This window comes from Sus scrofa, chromosome 1 (assembly GCF_054392235.1).
Source record: "Sus scrofa isolate SSC_HxYL_T2T_F1_AM1 chromosome 1, Sscrofa_HxYL_maternal_Yorkshire_Landrace_v2.0, whole genome shotgun sequence".
Lineage (NCBI taxonomy): Eukaryota > Metazoa > Chordata > Mammalia > Artiodactyla > Suidae > Sus > Sus scrofa.
The window spans coordinates 70,247,690-70,268,108 of record NC_139383.1 but is presented as its reverse complement, the minus strand read 5'-3'; the positions used below and the strand labels follow the sequence as shown (position 1 = coordinate 70,268,108).

At 36.3% G+C, this 20,419-nt stretch overlaps 1 protein-coding gene across 4 annotated transcripts in view; it reads left to right on the top strand.

Moving 5' to 3' along the window:
• Positions 1-20,419, top strand: part of LOC146406137 (uncharacterized) — an 872,380-nt gene that overhangs the window by 514,920 nt on the left and 337,041 nt on the right. For 2 of the 4 annotated variants that reach the window (XR_014840158.1, XM_085016666.1), the window contains one exon: positions 11,415-11,532. Coding sequence is in view for 1 of the 4 variants with exons in the window: in XM_085016666.1 (XP_084872792.1) it covers positions 11,415-11,532 (118 nt within the window). In the remaining 3 variants the exon portion in view is untranslated. Of the gene's footprint in view, positions 1-11,414; positions 11,533-13,790; positions 13,918-20,419 lie in introns of all 4 variants that reach the window. The other 2 variants (XR_014840156.1, XR_014840157.1) reach the window with 2 other exon arrangements.

Here is a 20,419-nt window from a genome sequence, read left to right as displayed (position 1 = left end):
TTTGACTCATTTATTATGTAATTGACTATCTTCTGATTGAAACTGAAGTGGTCGATGAGATGACTGGGTAGGGACTGAGAAGCTGGTACTTAAGCAATGAAAGATGCAGTCAGAGTACCCCAGTAAAAGTGCAGTTTTTCTTTGTTTATTCAGAAATTTTTACATTTTATACCCAGACTTTTGAGAACGTAATCAGTTTTTCACCTGAGAGATGTATATGGATTTATGCATTTTATGCATATGTATGTATGTGCATGTGACACAGCTTTAAATAACCCTCAGTACTCATGATGGTCTCCAAACTTGGTCAGCAGCATTTCTTCCACATTATTGACTATAAATCCTTTCATCAGTTGTGAATTCAAAACTATAATAAAGGAGATCATGTATATATTTATTACTTTGTTGATGATAGCTTCATGGTTGTATGCATATATCCAAACTCATCAATTAAACATACATTAAACATATGCAATTTGTTTGTATATCAGTTATATCTCAATAAATTTATTAAAAAACAAAATAAAATTTTCACAATAAAAAACAAAATAAAACCTAGTACTAAAAAAGGACCAAAACTAAATTTCTTTGGCAAGACTGGGATATTTTTTCTTAAGTTATTAATCCAGTACTTAATTATAGAATCAGAGAAAAAAAATACATTCTGATAATTCTTCATCATGTTTTAATATTGTCTAGGAGAAACAGTTTTATGAGTTTTTTCCAGTGGTATGAAATTTACCTTGTTATCATTTGATAATTTAAAAAAATAGTACCACATGGAACTTTTTTTAGTGATTTTTATTTTTTTTCATTATAGTTGGTTTACAGTGAAACTTTAATAGCCTTTAAGGTTCTTAATAATATTTTTCAATGATATTAAGCTGTGTGTGCTACACAATATTGTTCCAAGCAGAAAAGATACTATTCAAAAAATTGATGTTTGCATGAGTTTTAATTCAAATGCTCAAGTTATGAGGATTTCATTAGAATGACACTGCTCAGCCTTTTTGAACAAACTCAAATGTTTAGATAGCTACACAGAGAGTGCTAGCTGATCATCAATTCCATTTCTTCTGTCTGAGAATTTAGTAGACTAAATTTTCCAGACTCCATTGCAGACCTAGTCTTGAGGTGGCCCTCTAGCCCAGGGTATGGCTCATTTTGAGCTTTGGCCTCCATAAATCTCCCATACGGGCTCCTTTATGGTCTTTTCCGGCTGACTAGAATGAAGAGGGCTTTGCGGTAAACTTGAGGGCCATATGTTGCCGTAAAAAAGGAAGGACCCATTTCCTAAATCACCTCTTGGAAGAGAACCACCCAGAATTGTTCAACCAAGAAAACTAATTCTACTACTATATTAATGAGGAAGGAAAAGGAATAATTGTGTTAAGTCACTAAAATTTTGAGTTCATCTGCTATGGAATCTGGCTTTACTTTAACCAGCACTGATGCTTTTCTTTGCAGATATTTCACTCCATATTTGAAAGAAAAAAAAAAGTCCCTTTTGTTGGCTGCTAGTTCGCTTGCTCCAAAGCAGAAACAAAATATTTGTTTTAAACAGAGGAAAAAAGAAACAATGATGAGGATGTCTGGTTGTTCTTACAGAAAAAATGAGTGGTGTTGGTTTCCTTCAGTTGTTGGTAGGCTTTTCTCCTTTGAGTCGTGCTTCTGTCCCAAATGAAATCTATATTAATTTTCCATAACTATTTATGTCACTGGACTTCTGTTTGTATTTAATGGGACCTAAAGCAAATCTAAATAACCCAATTTGTCAGTCTTTTGATTTGTAGCTTGCAGTGTCAGGATGAACTCTCAGAATAAATAGAAGAATAAATGTTGAAATAATTAAGTTGCAGGACTCAGCATCTCCTTAATGCATTTAGTAACAGCAGTAGCACAAGATTTTTTTCTTTCATTTTTTAAAAATTATATTCTTGTCTGAAAGTTAAAATCAGTTTTATATTAAGATGTGAACTGTCAAGAGTTTCCTTTTGGCTCAGCAGTAACAAACCCGACGAGTAACCATGAGGATATGTGTTCAATCCCTGTCCTCACTCAGTGGGGTAAGGATCCGGCGTTGATGTGAGCTATGGTATAGGTCTCAGACATAGCTTGGAATTGGCCTTGCTGTGGCTGAGGTGTTGGCTGAAAACTACAGCTCCCATTCAACCCTTAGCCTGGGAAATTCCATATGCTGTGGGTATTGTCCTAAAAATCCCCCCAAAAAACCCAGGAATTTTGCTGATAGTGATAGGTTACTATATCAACTTCTCAACAGCTGTTCTCTTCAACTCAGATGTGTATTTAAGAGGATGTTCAGCCAAACATATGGCATTATTTTAATCCAAAGGTGATAGAGTTATAGATATTTAACATAGCAAATATTGCCAGCATAAAACTCATAGAAATTAAGTTAATTATAATCTCACCAACCAAAGATAATCCCTGTCAATAGGATTATTGTTATTTCCTTCTTGATATTTTCAACCAATCCAAATACTAATTAGGGTATGTGTACATGCATATGTTTGTGTGTGTAGTGTGTGTGGATATGAAAAAACTATAATACTATCCATTCTGCTTTGTAGCCTTTTTCTTTAACAATATATGGAATCAGAAAAAATTACATTTATTTATTTATTTATAAATTTTTTTAACGATTTTTATTTTTTCCGTTATAGTTAAGAACTTTTACTTTTCTTCTAACTTTTTTTTTAAATCTTTTTAGGGCTATACCCACAGCATATGGAGGTTCCCAGGCTAGGGGTCCATTCAGAGCTATAGCCACTGGCCTACACCAGAGCCACAGCAATGTGAGATCCAAGCTGCGTCTGTGACCTACACCACTTCTCATTGCAGTGCCAGATCTTTAACCCAACTGATCGAGGCCAGGGATTGAACCTGTGTCCTGATAGATGATAATCTGGTTCATTAACCCCTGAGCCACCACGGGAACTCCAGGAAATTTTACTTTGAGATGTTGCATTATGGGGCCTTATTCTATAGTTCTTTTCAAAAACTCTTCTGGATCATCACTGCATTTCCTTTTAAATTATTACTTCTCCTCCATCTGCCCTTAAAGAGCATTGACTCTGGGCTTTAAAAAAAAAATGTGAGAGTATTCGAGGTGAATTTTACATGCTTGTTTGTAAGTGAAAACCAGGTATTTTCCTCTCAGATTATATAAGAAATTCAGCCAAGATGTTTTCCTAAACCTAGCAGCATTCATTATACTATATAGGGACCCAACCATAGTTTCTGATCTGCTGGGTTTAAGAGACTAGACGTGGGGCCAGAAAATGAGCATTTCTACCCAGTTGCCAGGTGATGGATGTGCTGCTGGTTAGGAACTTCACTTTTAGAACCATCTTAGGGACACTCTTCTTTCCCTTCTTCCTCGGGTTTTGGGTTTTCTCTGTTGCATCCTTTATATAAAAATAATTGGCATTTGCTGCCTGGTTTCACAAATATCCATCTTTGATTAGAAATTTCCAAATAGAATTATTCCTAGAAATACTCAACTTCACCAAAATGGACTTAGCTTGAGAGCTCAACTTCTGAATAATAGTTCAAGGCTGCTGATATTTTGTCTAAAAAATTGATAAACTAAAGCCATCACCTATGTCCACTGGACGAGTTAGGGTAAGAACTCTGTTCATCTTTGAAAAAAAATTTATATTCTTACCATACAAATCCTGAGGGATGCTTTTACCACAACTTTGAGATCCCAAGAAAAAGAAGCTCTTGAAACTGGTATGGCAAAATATTTGTTATCAGAGTGTTTTTTGCACCCCCTGGCTGGGAAAAACAAATCCTGCAAACTTCCAGATTCAGGATGTGTTGTGTTTGCCTCTGATGCATTTTTTTAAACCTTTTCTTCTTTTCAAGTTTTAATTCTTCCAGTAGAAATAATCTGTTCTCTTTCATGTCTCCTCCTTGGGCAATACATTTCAAAGATTAATATAATACGGATAACATGCCTGTGTGTCTTGCCTAATTCAGAATGCTGAGGATATTATTTCTGGTTTAGGGAGTTGAGAGAAATTTATACGTAGAAGCTTTGGAATGCTCAGTTATCAGAGAAGCATTGCTGCATGCCAGGCCCTGGCGGTTTGCCCATGTCCCTAGCAGGTCATTAATAAAGGCTACAATTGCTCCTACATTTAGATTTTCTTGTACACTGACTCAGCAGTTGAAGCTGTCATTTTATACTGTCATGGATCATTAAGAAGTTTCTCCTGGCATACTTTTAAAAGATGCTCTATTCCTCTTTAAGTTAGAGCGGTTTTTTTTTTTTTTTTTTTTTTTTTTTACCCTAACTCACCTTGCAAAACTGGATGTTTTTTAAACTGATATCTGGGGGGGAAATGTTTTAATAAACAGCTCAGTATACAGTAACTAATGGTTTCAACTTCCATTCCTTTGTGAGTTAAAAATCAAGTGTTTATTTAGAAAATGCCTTTAGCAAGTGTACAGTTTGGGATTTATTTCATGTCACAGATTAAATTATCGCTTGCTTACTTCCTTCAGTTGAAATGCATAATTAATATTTCACAGCAAGTTCAGATTAGTCATTACATTTACTTAATTTTAAAAGTCACTTAAAGCCATCTGAGCCCTAGTATTTTTACATCACAAACCATAAATCAAGTTAAATGTTGGAGTCAGGGAGCCCCAATGCTATATTTAAATCCAAACCACTGGTAAAACTATAGTTTATCTAGCTATGTTCCAGACTGTCACACAACAATAAATAACCTCAAAAGTTTCACAGCTTTTTTGTTAGAACCACCGCAGTTCAAGAATTGGAAAAGTAATGCAACAAATTAATGATAAAATTATGAAGAATATGAAAATTATATTCTTGCTGCTTCCATTGTAAGATGCTAATGGGGGTTTCATAGGAGAATTTTAAGACTATACATTTTTCAAAAAAAAATCTTATAAATATCATCCTAAAGATGAAAAATATACACAACAATGTCTATCTGTGGGGAGGGAAAGCTATAATGCTTTCATCCGAGACCAGAGAGAATACATGGTCTAAAAGCCATAAATCCGTCTCATGGGTGATTGGCGTGGGAAAAAGTAAAATCTAATCTTGAAACAGGGTGCATTACAAAATATCCTACACCATGCAAATAAAAAATAAGCAATAAATAATAATTACATATTACATTTTAAGGAAGTTATGTTTTCTCTTTGCTATTTTAAAAGTAGCAAAGCAAAAATAAGGGAACAAAATCACATAATAAAAATAACAACATTACTATCCAAACCATAATTGAGGAGATGTGCTGGGTTTGCATTTTTAGAGAAAATGCAGTAGGACACTTTAGCTCTTGAGTCACACAGATGCTTTGACCCTTGACTCAGCCACTTAATTGCTGTGTTATGACAGGCAACTTATTTAACCTCCCTAAGCTCATTTCCTCAGCTTTGAACCGCAATAATAATGAGGTTAATAAGAACTAATTCTTATTAATTGTAAGACTACTCTTTAAGCAATATATGTGAGTAATACGACCAATTCTGTTGGAATTAAATTAAATGATATATGTATAGTACCTCCCCTGGCTGTTGCTAAGCAGCAGGTTTTGTATGTGTTTGGTGTATTTCATGTCAGTGTATGCACAAAGCAGGGAATTTGCCTCTTATTCCCTTAGCTGATATCCTCAGCACTTAGAACATTCATGGTATATAGCGCATGCTCCATAGCTATCTAATGGCTGTGTGTGTTCCATGCCTTGGTGTGTGATGGAGGCATTTCTAAGATGTGTTGAGCCAGTGAATGTGCCAAGGTATTGCTGAATACTCAGAGGAAGTTTTGGAAAGATTCTCATACAGGGTTGCTAGATTTAGCAAATAAAAGTATAGGACTAACAGGTCAATAGGTACAAACTTCTAGTTAAAAAATAAATATTTACTAGGGATGTCATGTACAACACAGTTAATGTAATTAATGCTGCTGTATGCTATATATGAAAGTTAAGAAAGTAAATCCTAAGATGAAAATTTCTTTTCTCAAGAACATTTTTTTTCATTTTCTTTTATTTTGTGTTTATATGAGATGATGGGTGTTCATTCAACTTATGGCGATAATCATTTCATGATTTAAGTCAAATTATTATGCTCTATACCTTAAACATTTTCAGTGTACAATGTCAATTATATCTTAATAAAACTGAAAAAAATACAGGACAACAAGTTACATTTTATTATTTTATTTTATTTTTGGCTTTTTAGGGTTACACATGCAACATATGGAAGTTCCCAGGCTAGGGGTCAAAGTGGAGCTGCATTTGGTGGCCTACCCCACAGCCACAGTAACGTGGGATCTGAGCCATGTCTGTGACCTACACCATAGCTCACAGCAATGCTGCATCCTTACCCCACTGACTGAGGCCCAGGATCAAACCTGCATCCTCATGGATACTAGTCAGGTTCATCACCACTGAGCCATGAGGGGAACTCCCAAGTTGCATTTTAATTTCAGATAAACATTAAAAAAAATTTAATTATAAATGTCTGAATAATGCATGATATTCACACTAAAAGTTATTTGTTGTCCATCTGAAATTAAAATTTAACTGCATGTGCTATATTTTATTTGGGAACCTTAGCATGAAGATAAAGAAGATAAAAACCCTCTACTGTGAAGCTTAAAGTTTTTTACAATGTAATCAAATAATAATTATGAAAACAGTTAAAGAAACATCACACTTGGCATAACATTCACCTCTTTCTCTAACTTTTTGCAGTACAGCCAGAGTGGTCTTGTTTCAATTTCTGAAAAATACAAGATTTTTTCTTATGATAAGACATTTGTGATTTCATCAGCCTGGAAGGAACCTCACTCTCATCTCTAAACATATCTTAAACAATTAGCTCAGGCATCTCAAGCTTCTGGATACTTTCTCTGACCTAGAAGCCTTTTCCTACTCTCCACCACAAGTTTATTCTTATACTCTTACAAATAATAGTCTTTGTTTCTTTTAGAGCACTTATCTCATTTTGAAATTATAAGTTAATTAGTACAATAGTATGATCAATATCTGTCTCTACTAGATTGTAAACTCTGTGACAACGCTTTTTGTCCCTTAATCATAACCCCAGCACTTGGCATATGAGATCATGTTTTTAATATGGAACTCTTTGTGTTTCATTTCAAATGATGTATGCTCAGCTTTGTTATTCAAGGCATGGTTATGAGTCCAGGCTTTTCTAGGATCTAATTGGCAACCCCTACCCCCATCACATTCTATTTTTGTGTCCTTAGGATGCATATTTCAAACTCTCTGAGCCTCTATTTTTAAATTAGGGCCAATAGCTCTTCATCCTAGTGTCATTCTGAGGATTAAACAATGTTTGCAGTGCGTTTTGTTTAGTCTCTGAATCTAGCACATGTTCAAGAAAAGGTAGCAAGAAGAATAAAACAATGATAAATGAGAGGCAAAGCCAATTAGCAGCTGTTACAATTTAAAAGGGAATTTATTTCTGACGTTGTTGCTCATGGAAGGTTTTATAAGATGAAGTTTGAGCTGGATCTTGAAACAGGTAGGAGTTTTAAAAAAACATTAGAGAAAGGGTTGCTGCATTTATTCCAGGCATTGTCGTAGAAGCTCAAAGGTAACACCTGAGCTTTCAGAGTCTCTTTAATGTCATAAATCAGAATACAGTCTGTTAATATCATTAGGGAACTTGTTAAAAATGTAAAATCTTGTGACCCATCCTCAAAGTTCTGGACCAAAATCTGGACTTTAACAAGATCTACAACTGCCTTCTATTTACGCTAAATTTTGAGGAATGCTCTATAGACAGTAGTTGCAAAGTTTGTCAGACCAGCAGCATCAGGATCATTTCAAAACTTCCAGGACTGGCACAATTTCGAGCCTAATGTATTAGCTGACCAGCACAAAGCCTGGATAGTTTGAGAAACAGAAATTTATTTCTCATAGTTCTGAAGGCTAGAAAGTTTAAGATCAAGGTGTCAGCAAAGGAGATATCATTCCAAGCTCTGTACTCTGGGTGTGTAGGTGGGTGTCATCCCTTTGCATTCTCACATAACCTCTTATTTATGTTGGAGGCGGGTAGATGGTGCTGTTCCCTGGTATTTTGTTTGATAAGGGCCCCAATCCCACATCAGACTAGGCCCCACCCTCAATATTTCATTGAACCCTGATTACTTCTAGAGGCCTCAGCTCCTGATACCATCACATTGTGTATTAAGGCTTCAGTCCCTGGATGTGAATTTGGAAGGGGGACGTAAACCCTCAATTCGTAACACCTACTTAATCAAAACCTTGAGGTTGGGCCCAGAATATGGCCCAGCTATCTATTTTAACATTCTCCTCCAGGTGACTGCGATGCACACTAAAGATTGGACCACTGCCTGAAAATAGAAATCACTTTGGTGCTAATGCCAGAGTCTAGTTGAAGGCTGGTGAGTTTAAAGTCTCGCCAAGTTTGATGATTGTTAATAAAAGGTATTTTCTACCCAACTGTATGTAAAATATATGCCAGCTATTCCATGATTTGTTGTGGGGCAATGGTAGAGAATTTCCTAGATAGCAACAATCAGTAGTCAATCAAATATTGAGTAGATACTAGGTGCCCTTTGGAAGTAACAACTGCCATAGCCAGGTCACTGTGTCATCTGCTGGAAGGTGGCACCTCAGATATTTAGGACATGCTCCATATTTAGCATTCATGCTGTGTGATTAATTTTTTACATCTCAGTGAGAATTTCTATCATCCTTGTATTTGAGAGACTTGTTTTGACCTGGGGTGTAATTGATTCCTTTCAAAAGCTATGCATTTTATAAGCAAGTCCTGCTGAGTTTAAAGAAAAATGCACATGGGATTACAATTGCCTGAGGTAATTTCTACCTTAGATATAGTTCCATCCAGTGTCTTAGGGTATACAAACAAAAAAATAAAAAAAACTGACCCCTTATACTTTCTTTAATTGAAAATAAATAAGCTTCCAGGGGCTGCCTTTTTCTGTATGCTTAGACTGCTGGAAGGCATTCATCTTTCTAATGTCAGCACTTAAAGTCATAAAAACATCACATATATGTCTTTGAAAGAGGCACACAATGATAGCAGAAGTATTAGAAGCTGAGGAGAAGTGGTCTGCAGCCGATATTTCTGAATTTTCAGAAAATAGTAAGAAGAAATCACCTATCTGACTCACTGTCCTGATAAGAAAGCAATGCAAAGCATGGTTAACATTACGGAAGACTTTTTGTTATAACGATAATCCCTACTTTGAGATCTGGAGACTTTATAAGGTTCTGTTTTAGGTACAACCTTCTCTCACCCATACATCCCTTCCCTCCGCTTGGGCTTTTGGCATGTGTGATAGAGAGCTGGAGGGTACAGTGTTTTCAGGAACTCTGCTTGATGTAAACCAATGTCATATAACCAATATGAATCCTGCTGTGAGTGAATTGTTTGTCTGCAAAGACCTCTTACTTTGTGGTTCCCATTTCATTTTAGATTTCCACTTGTGTTTGTTTAAAGCTACTGCCACCCCTATGATTGTGTACACATCTCATCCAGTCACCTGTAGCCTGGCAAAAAGAAATACAGTGCATTCCAGTGCTTTAGTGAAGATCTGTGTTCTTACAAGTAGAACCAAGAGGTTTCTGGCCACAAAAAATAGACACGGTTGGAAGTTATTTGATGGCATAGAAAACACTAGCAAAGCTTGGCTAATCATGCATTAAATTAAAACCCATTAACTTTTATTGACCCTTCTTTAGATACAAATACTATATTGGATTTTATCCTGTTTTCTCTTTTCAATATTGGATTCAAAGTTAGATAAGAAGTTGGACCAGCAAGTGATCTGGCAATTGCTGGAGTAAAGCGGGAAAATTAATGTCAAATTTCTGACTCTGACAAAACAGTAAGGTTGAGCAAGGTAAGTTCATTTAAGCTAGCATAAAAGTGACCCTGATTCAATGCAAGATTCAGAAGCCTGAGCATGGAGAAAGATGATCAGAAGGGATGGAGTGGGTTCTGTGGCAAGCAGTCAGCCTTAAGGCTGAAACTTGAATGCACTTTGAGAAGAATGAGTCTGTTCATGATGTCCTCTGTCTGGACTGTTTTATTCTAATTCACAGCCTCAGGTTTCTGAAGCCAACATCTGGGGTCCTGTTCTGGATCTTTGTTTTGAGACATAGTTATGTTACTTGGAAATGGTTTGACCCTTTTGGATTATGCTTTTATAGTTTACTAGGAGGGTCTGGAGCGGTACTCAGTCTAGGGCTAATTATCCCCATCTCCTGAGGCAAGACCTATCTGAGTATTATATCCAGTGTTCCATGAAAGATGGGTCTTGCTGGTGGGAACATACTGTTCCCCACCTCTGTGTGAGTGTTGGACACCATTCACTTTGATCACTTGAGATGGTTCTTTCTATGGATTGATTCCTCTCACATACATAAGGGTTCAGTACTCTGATGAATATTTCTGAAGACACACAGTAGGCCTTTGGGATTCTTTGCCTGTGCAGGTCTTAATTTCTGTATTTAGTTCTATGAATGCCCATCACCTTGGTTTCCCTAGAATCTCAGAGAGTCTTCTGGGCTACATCTCTTTACCTCCTCCTTATGCCATAACCTGAACTCTCAAGGCAGCCACCTGGAGCTTTTGTACTGTTCACTTGGTTTATTTTCATCTGTGATATTTAATTTTGTGAATCAATTTGACTGGGTCACAGGATGCCCAGATAGCTAATGAGCCATTAATTTTGTGTGCCTGGGAGATTATTTCCACAAGAGGTTAGCATTTGAACTGATGGACTGAGTAAAGCATCTGGCCCTCCCCCATGTGAATGGGCATCATTGAATTCATTGAGGACCTGAACAGGAGAGAAAGGTTGAGGAAGATTGAATTCACTTTCTACCTGACTGTTGAGCTGGAGCTATGAACTCTTTGTGCTCCTGGTTCTCAGGTCTTCAGACTCAGGCTAAAGTTCATATCATTGGCTTTAGGGCTCTTAGCCTTTAGAACTACCTACCCCACAAACTTGCCAGGGTCTCCAGCTTTCAAACAGCAGATTATCTTTGTCTCTGTAATCATAAGCCAATGCCATAGATGAGTCAGTATATATATATGAGTCAATATATATATTGGTTTCTCTGGGGGTGTGTGTGTATGATTCTCTGGAGAACGTGTGTGTGTGTGTGTGTGTGTGTGTGTATGTTTCTCTGGAGAACATGTGTGTGCATATTTGTGTGTGTATATATATATACTGATTTCTATATGTTGATTTTATTACCTGCAGCTTTAATGAATTTGTTGATTAGTTGCAACATTTTTTGGTTGAGTCTAGAATTTTCTCTGTATGAGATCATAGCATCTGCCAGTAATGGCAATTTTATTTTTTCCTTTCTCTCCAGGGTTGCCATGAGCTGTGGTATAGGTCGCAGATGTGGCTTGAATTTGGTGTGGCTGTGTCTGTGGCTGGCATCTGTAGCTCCGATTGGACCCCTAGCCTGGGAACCTCCATGTGCCACGGTATGGCCCTAAAGAGACCAAAAGACCAAAAAAAAAAAAATTCTTCTTTTCTGATTTGGATGCCTTTTATGTCTTGGTGTTGCCCAGTTGCTTTAGCTAGGACTTCTAGTACTCTGCTGAATAGGAGTGGTGAGAGTGTAGATACTTTTGTCTTATTCCTGATCTTAGAGGAAAAGCTTTCAATATATCACCATTGAGTATGGTGTTGCTATGAGCCTGTCATACATAGTTTTTATTATGTTGCAGGTTTTTGTATATGGCCTGCCTCATATTAAGGTATGTTTCCTCTTTAACCAATAGGTTGAGGGTTTTATTATGAAATACCTTGTGTGAACTTGGTTAATTTTTAAGGCACTGATAAATATATGAAGTGAAATTTTAAAAAGTACTTATCTCATCTTGATATTTCATTGTGTTTGCATATTTTTTCTGAGGTATAATTATACATTTTAATTTTTGTCAAATTCTGACCTTTAACTGCATGTATAGACAGAACCATTTTCCCAAATATATTTTTATGCAATGAAGAACTGAGGTAATCTCCGTATAATTTAACAGTGATGCCAATGACTTCACAAATGTCAAACATAATTAAACACCATGAATAAAGTGCTGAATTCCTTTTTGTATTTAAAATGAGAGAGCTCTGCCTTTTCTTTTTTTTTTTACTGTCCTCATGCTCCTAAATAGAATACACTGTGTTGAAGAAACTTGTTTGCTGAAAAAAAAAAAATACTTTAAACTCCTTAATATTAGTAGAAGCCTTAGGCACAAAAAGGTTCATAAAACAGTGTTTTCTTGTTGGCATTTCCAACATTTCTGAAGTTGGAATGGTGGTTAAGTTGATGTCAAAAGAAACAGGACATTCTCAAGATAGACAAAAAAGTTCTAGTGTAATTGTTATGACTCGTATGTGTGAGAATTAAGCCAAAGCTTTGATTTTACCTTGCCGTTATACAGTTTTATCTGAGGAATGCTAAGAAGGTCCAGAATGAGAGCATGAGTTAGGAAAGCAATGGCATTCTGTTGCCATACATGACTGCAGAACACCAAAATCAACAGGACTCAGAGTGAGGAGAAGGCTTATTAGTGTAAGGTTATTGTTATACTAGCTTAAGGGGACATACATCCTTCTGGGGGAAATTAGGCCCTTTGAGCTAGTTTTTTTTTTTTTTTAATATCTTTATTAAGTAGTGTCTTAGATTCAAGAAGATATACTACCTAAAAAAGAAGATATGCTGCATAGTACACAATATTGGTAGAATGCTTGCTAAATGTCAGGCATTGATTGAACGACCATGCCAATGGGCTCTGTCTATACATGCGCGAGACGTCAGAATGTGACAAACCTAAAATGTGTAATTGTGCCCAAGAAAAACATACATAGATACACTAAAATATTCAGGGAAATAAGGCAAAGGCATCCCCCCCCCAAAAAAAACTATCCAATTTGTGTATTTATTAGTACCTTAAACATAAATCAAGTTCAGACATGATACTATATAATATAATTAATAATAGGAATAATATAATTCTAAAATTATCTCAAATTTAAAATAATCTGAAGTAGGACTTATATTCTTTTCCAGTCAATGTTAGTTCCCAGTGGTAGGTTAATTTTACTACCATAAGGCATGCTGGGGTAAAAGGAGCCTATTTCTTGGGTGAGGAGGAATTGGAGGCAATAGCAGAACCATAGGTGAAACTGGGTCAGAAATGACTATTCTAGTGAGCTGTGATTAACAAAGAAATCATGTCCAAACAGAAGCCTAGAAAACTGGTGTATTTGTGTGCTGGATTTTGTGAACTGAAAGGGTTCAACAGGAAGGAAAACAGAGCAGGATCTGGTTTTGAAGGCACACTGTGAGACATAGAGAACAACCTTTGGTTGCCAAGGGTAAAGGGGAGTGAGTGAGGTGGACTGGAAGTTTGAGGTTAATAGATGCAAACTATTACATTTAGAATGGGTAAGCAATGAGGTCCTACTGTATAGCACAGGGAACTATATCCATTCTCTTGGGATAGACCATGATGGGAAGGAATGTAACAAAGGGAATGTGTATATATATATATATGTATATATGTATGACTGGGTCACTTTGCTGTACAGCAGAAATTGGCCTAATGTTGAAAATCAGCTGTACACTAATAAAAAAAAAACTTCAAAAATAAGAAAGCACACTGTGAGAATGGAGGCTGTGTCAGATGCAGAGCCAACTATTTCCCAAATTCTGTCTAAAATATGATAATATAAACAGGGCTTAGCCACCAAGAAGTAAAGCTGGAAGGAATGTCCATCCTTCCTAGGAGATATGTGGCAGTGTTGGTGCCCTGGGCAGCATGGAGGCTCCTACAGCACAGAAAGTCAGAGATGAAGTGGACCAGGTAAGCAGGTTTGCTTTCTCACAGGAGCATTTGGGGACTTGTCTGGGCCATGTCTCAGGAGTGCCAGACATGTCTAGACTTTGTCTTAGGGCAGTGAACACCATCTCAAATAACTCTTGTTAAATGTAATTCTCCAAATATCTTTTAGTGAAAGTGGAATAAACTGGACTTTCAGGAGACAAAAATGAATAATTCTGATGAATGGGGGTGGCATTTGAGCAAATATACATGGGGATAAACCTATATACTATTTATTAAGTAATGGCAATATTTTAAATGGCAGAACTAGCGTGTTTTAGTAATATCTTCATTTGCCTTTTTAAAAGCTCTTCTGGTTGTGAACACTGGGTAATAATTATAAGTAGAAGGTAGAAAAAAGAGAATGGCGCACGTATTACTTATTTCGTAGTAATTATAGAAAATGGATCAGAATTAAGACTATTTAGAGGGCAGATCTAGATCTATACAAGTATTGATATGGAATAATAACTTAAGCATATCACTTATTATATTCTTAGAACATTTTTGCATAACAACACACTTCAGAAAGGATTCAGAAATGTCTTTACTTTAATCCAGAGCAATAGACATCTGTTCCTGTGGACCTCTCTGCTTCTGGGTGAAAAAGAAAATGAAATTTTACATACTGTTCAGTTATTATATATTATGGGTCCCCTGCATTTAAAAAAAGATCTGACCATCTGTCACCAGATATATTTTAATTTGGGAGCCACATTCTTTTTTATTACATTATTGGTACCACTACAAATGATAGCTCTATCAGTTTGCTATGGAATCATCAGATATTCCAAAAGACAATTATTATTTCAAATTGATCTTGAAGCCCCATTATTGATTCTCATTTTGAATTCTAATTTTAAGAAGTAAGAGGTTGATCTACTTTGAACCAATGCATTAAGAACAATTTTTCAGCGGTGAGAGATTCCTTTAGTTTATAGATAGATATGTTAATAATAAAAGGCTTGTATAGTTTGGATTCCAACACAGAGATGGTATTGATTTTTGCTAAGTATCGATGGCCTTGTTTTACTCACAGGGTAAGAAAACACCTATATTTTGTAATTAATCTTTTTCAGTAATCTCATGTGAAGGCAGCCTAAGCCAAATGCAACGCAGTTCAACTATTTGTTTAATTTAACTCAGTAAGCATTTGCACACTTCTTCTGTGCAGAGCACTATGCTGAAAATCAAATAGCTGATTGCATTCAATCAGTGAATTATAGTTATATAAATAATCAGAAGACTCATTAACTTTTTGGAAATCTATGTTTGTTAATATACCAGCAAAGTGGTCATCTACCTACCCTCTAGGTGGATGTGTATTAAAACAATAAATAAATAAAAATTTATTGGGACCTTTTAAACTTTTCATGTGATTCGATTTAGCAATTCATTTCTTCATTCCTGTGTGCTTTGAGTTCTTCACAATTTAGTATGGATTCATTGAGTATTTATTATTATCCAGAAACCATACCAGGCAATGATCATCCAAGTTAAAAATCTATTCTCTTAAACTGCTCATGACCTAGAAATGGATAAAAACACAGGAAAAGTGTAGAAGAATTATGTTCTTTCATTTTGTGGGATGGAGATCAAGAAGAGCTTCTTAGAAGGATGAGCTTCTAAGTGGAGGCCTGAATAATAATGCATTTGGCAGACCAAGTCAGGTATCTGTTATTTGCACTGTCATCTTTTAAGAAGCTTGGATGCAAGTGAAATCTAGGTTTATTACTTCCTCCCAGTGACTCTTTGTGCATAATTTGCCTGCTTATGCCACGTGATCTCATTATTTTGGACACAGATGGTTAGATTAGAAATGGATGGCTGAACCCAAATCAGCCATCTATCAACAGGGCAGCAGCCCATCAAGTGACCTTACCAGAGCTCTCTGTCCAAAGAGATAGTCTGCTGGATTATGCCTTGCCAAGCAATCTGTCTCTTGAGATATTTAATTCATCACTCATTCATTTATACTTTCACAAATAATAATTTATCATATGTGCTAATTACTGGCATATGGAGATGAAAATGGCAGACAGAGTCTTTGCCTTTTACGAACTTGCAGTCATATCAGGTGACTCAGAAAAACAAATAATCATGGGGACTATATATATACTGAATCAGTTATAGAGTGGCTCCCTGGAGTGCGTAGGGCTAATGCTTTAATGCACTAAACTGGATTAGGTGTACATGAAGATGCTCAGGGATGCATTATGCTGGAAATAGTATCTAATCCAAGCTTAAAAAGGATGTAAGAAGCAGATGATTGAGCAGATATTCTGTCAGGAATCTTTCTTGGAAGCAGGAGAGGGTGAGGTGGGATGAGGGTGGGAAATTGAGTTATCATTTAAAGAAAGAGCGTAATTTGTCCTTGCGGAGACATAGCATATCAGTAGGGTGGTGGAGAAAGAGGTAAGAAATAAGTTTTAAATGGTAAGGAGTTTAAAACCATTTAAGAATAGCCATGTGGGGGGTTCCCATTGTAGCTCCGTGGATTAAGACCCTGACTAGTATCCGTGAGGATGCAGATTTAATCCCTGGCCTCTCAGTTAAGGATCTGGGATTGCCACAAGCTGCAGTGTAGCTCACAGATGTGGCTCAGATCTGGTGTTGCTGTGGATATAGAGTAGGCCAGCACCTGTAGCTCCAATTATACCCCTAGCCCAGGAACTTCCATATGACATAAAAAAGAAAAAAAATAAGAATTGCTATGAGGGAGTTCCCTGGTGGCCTAGCAATTAAAGACTTGGCATAGTTAGTGCTCTGGCTTGGGTTACTACTGTGTCTTGGGTTCCATCCCTGGTCCAGGAATTTCTGCATGCCTTGGACATGGTCAAAAATTAAAAAAAAAAAAATTAAAGAAGAGCCATGCGTAGCAACATGGAGTTCAAGTATTATCCAGAGGGTAATGGGAAGTAGTTAGCATTTTAAGAAAACAGAGTAATGGAATCAGATTTTCATTTTTGAAATAGTGTTTGGGTTGTGGCTCAGGATATAGATTGGAAGGAGCATCACTGAGGGTGTAGTAGTCTGCCAGTACTCTAAGGAGAAAGTAACAGAGACCTGAATCAGGATGTTAGCACATAAAGAAATCAGTACGGTGATATTCAAGGGGTAGAGCCAATAGTGATTGATTAGCTGTGAGTTAAGTGTGAGAAAGAAAAGCCAAAGATGAGTATTAAATTTCAAGATTCAGTAAAGAGGTATATTGTAAGAATTCTAGAAAATGGAATACAAATAGGAATGAAGATGCTCAGTTATGGACTTTATCAGATGTGCTTGTGAATTACCCAGTGGGCATATCCTGAACAAAGTTGGATGTATAGCCAAGAAGCTCTGTAAGATTAGGTTTCAGATTTTCTCCTTGGTAATCAGTAGTATATAATCAATTGAAGCTATAGATTCAGATAAACTCATTCCAGTAAAAAACAAAAACAAAACCAAAAAACTGTAATGTGAGAAGCAGGCATAGAACAAAGATGGACACCAAATATGAACAAAGTAAGAACATCCTAATAAATACTTAGGAGCAGAAAAAAATAGGAGGAAACTAATATGGAGGAGTGTGTTGTCCCCAAAATAAAGAGTATAGACTGAAAAAGAAATGAGTGGTCCAAAAAGTGCTAACAGCTGCTAAGAGGTTAAGTGAGTAATAGAGGCTTCTAAAAGATTTAGAGCTTTCCTCAGGAGCCACTGCATATTCAGCAGAGTGGTGGATGTATCTGTGTTTGGAAGCCAGAGTAATGCAAAAGAACTGAGGAAGTGAAGACCGAAAGTGTAGCTCTGTTTCTTGATGTATTTTTAGGTTTGGTTTTGATTTTGAAAAACAAAAATAGGGTCATGAATGGGAAGAGCTATATTAAGGTATAGCCCCCCCCCCCCCATACACACACACACACACACACACACACATACTGCATTTATGGACCAGGTCCTATTAGGTTTTAATAAGAGCAGCACATAGAGAAGGAGCAGCTGAAGATACACAGGATGAAGGACTCAAAGAGAAGGACCAGTTCTTAAATGTGAAGTTGGGAAAGGAGACAAGAACATGTGGGCTTCTGTTTACTCTGCAAATCGGGAAGCAAGATTAGATACTAAAACCGTGAAGAAAAATGGTCAGAGGCACATTTTTAGAACAAGAAAAGGTTTGGACAGTAAATGGGAGGGAGCTGCAGCTCTCTGAAGAGAGCTGTGTGTAGTTAGAATCCCTCCTTAGAGGAGGATAGAGAGGCCTAGTCTGCATGCTGAGCCTGGCAGGCAGAGCCCTTATTTTAGAGAACTATGTCTGAGCGGGAGCATGGGATCCACAGGAGTATCCACAAATGCTGCTGTCTGGTGAAAGATTTTGGTGAACTTGGAGGCAGTGAACTGCTTAACTCTCTTTGCTGGCCTCAACCATACCTCTTCTGTTGCCCATAAAATGTGTAATAAGGGTAACAACAAATTTTCCTATCAGAGCATTCATGTAACTTTCTCCATGAGACTTTCATATGGATTTGAGCCATAAAGATCGAATCAATTTATTCAACCACCTTTATTCAGTCCCCATCTGATGCTTAGCCAGATACTGGAGCCACTGGATAGTATTTAGATGATAAATATTCTATCTAAGAACATTTGAGCAGTAGGTGTTGGAAGAAAAATAATCTCGAAAGTTTTTGTGGGGTTCTTAAAAACTCTGTCTTGTTTACTCTCACTCTTGGTACTACATACTATTTAGGGTTTTCTATTCTTGGGTTTCTAGCCTTACTGGAATTTCAGTGCTTTTTCTGTATCATTCAATAGACAAAGCCACCATAGTAGCACTAGATTAGTTTTACAGAATGATTACTTAAGAAAGTAACACCTCTCCAAAATACTAACTCAGCTAGGTTGGTGCCTAGTGTGTATTTATTCTTTCAGGCCTAACTTCTCACACTTTTTATTTATTCGTTTATTTATTTATTTATGGCCACGCTTATGGCATGCAGAATTTCCCGGTCAGGGATTGAACCTGTGCCACAGCAGTGACCCAAACCACAGCAGTGACAATGTAGGAACCTTAACTGCTAGGCCATCAGAGAATTCCCTTTTAATGTATTTTACTCAACAAAAATATCAATCTGGAAACCTCTGATTAGTTATGAACATTGATTCCATTAATGTCTGTAAAGGTCAAACTCTGACAGGTTTGCTCTTATTTCCACAATTTTCTATGACCTAGAAGTATATTTTGTGTGCTAAGTAATCTGAAGTGTATTTGAGTTCATTACTTTAACAGATAGATTTGAAGACTTGTGTTCAGTGTGGGTTGGCTTTGGCCAAGAATTCACGTCATATCCTAACTGGAGGCTACTTTTTAGTTTGTGTTTGTTTGTTTGTTTTTTGTTTTTTTTGTCTTTGTGCAAGAAAGGCAGAGACAAATTTCCCTCCCCCACATCTTGGCCTTCGTGTTCAAAAAGAGGAAGCGTATTATCATTTTTTTAAGTCTTAGAACCGCTGAACTGGAGTGGTTATTGCCCTCTTTGTCTCTTCACTTTGCTGTGCTCTTTTATACAATTTTGTAAACATCCAGCTTTCAATGATCACATATAGTATGCATAAAAAATTATATATAAGATCTAAATAATGTGTAAGAACAGCTCTTCATGAAAATTTGCTCAAATAAATACAGAATTTGATTCTCCCAAATTCTTCATATGGTATTTATAAATAAGGAATCTTTTATCAATTACTATGAATATTGTTAATAAGAATCCATTCCATAAATAACTTGCTATTTGGAAATAACAATGAATGTATTTTTTTTAAGAGCATAGCAATTATCTTCTAATTCCCCAAATTTTGTTTTAGCTCTAAAGAAAAATATTTTTGGTTATAACCTTTATTTGACTTAATAGAATGTAATTTCCTTTCAGTGTTACATTTTGATGCGATCCAACATTTAATGTTATGTGCTGACTAAATGGGAATAGAGAAGAAGACTGATCTTATCCAAGATATTAATTCAAGTAGAAAAATGTATAATTTTGCTGCAGTGGCAGGTCGCCATCTGCAGAGCCCCTGTACAAAGTCAGTTTACAATATACATATATGTATTTTCCTTGTCTGTAATTAGATCACTGAAATAGCATGGGATTAACCAAATATATATTTCCTTGAACTCCAATAAGAACTATAATTTGAAGCCATATTTTTTCTTGATTATAAGAGGATTAAAACATTTAAACTGTGAAAATATAAGTATCTCATTTTACTAATATTATTTATTTATAATTCATTACAAAGGTATTTGTAAAGCATATTTGTGTGCGAATGAACTTCATCTTTTCCCCCTCTTTCCATCTTTCATTGGCAATATTATACATCTGGTGCCTATCTCCGAGATTTTTATTCATAGCAAGGCTAGGATTACAATGAGGTAAAGGAAAATCCTTCCGTACTCAGCTGTAATGTTTATAATCAAAGAGATATAATTCCTACATATAAAATGTCTTGT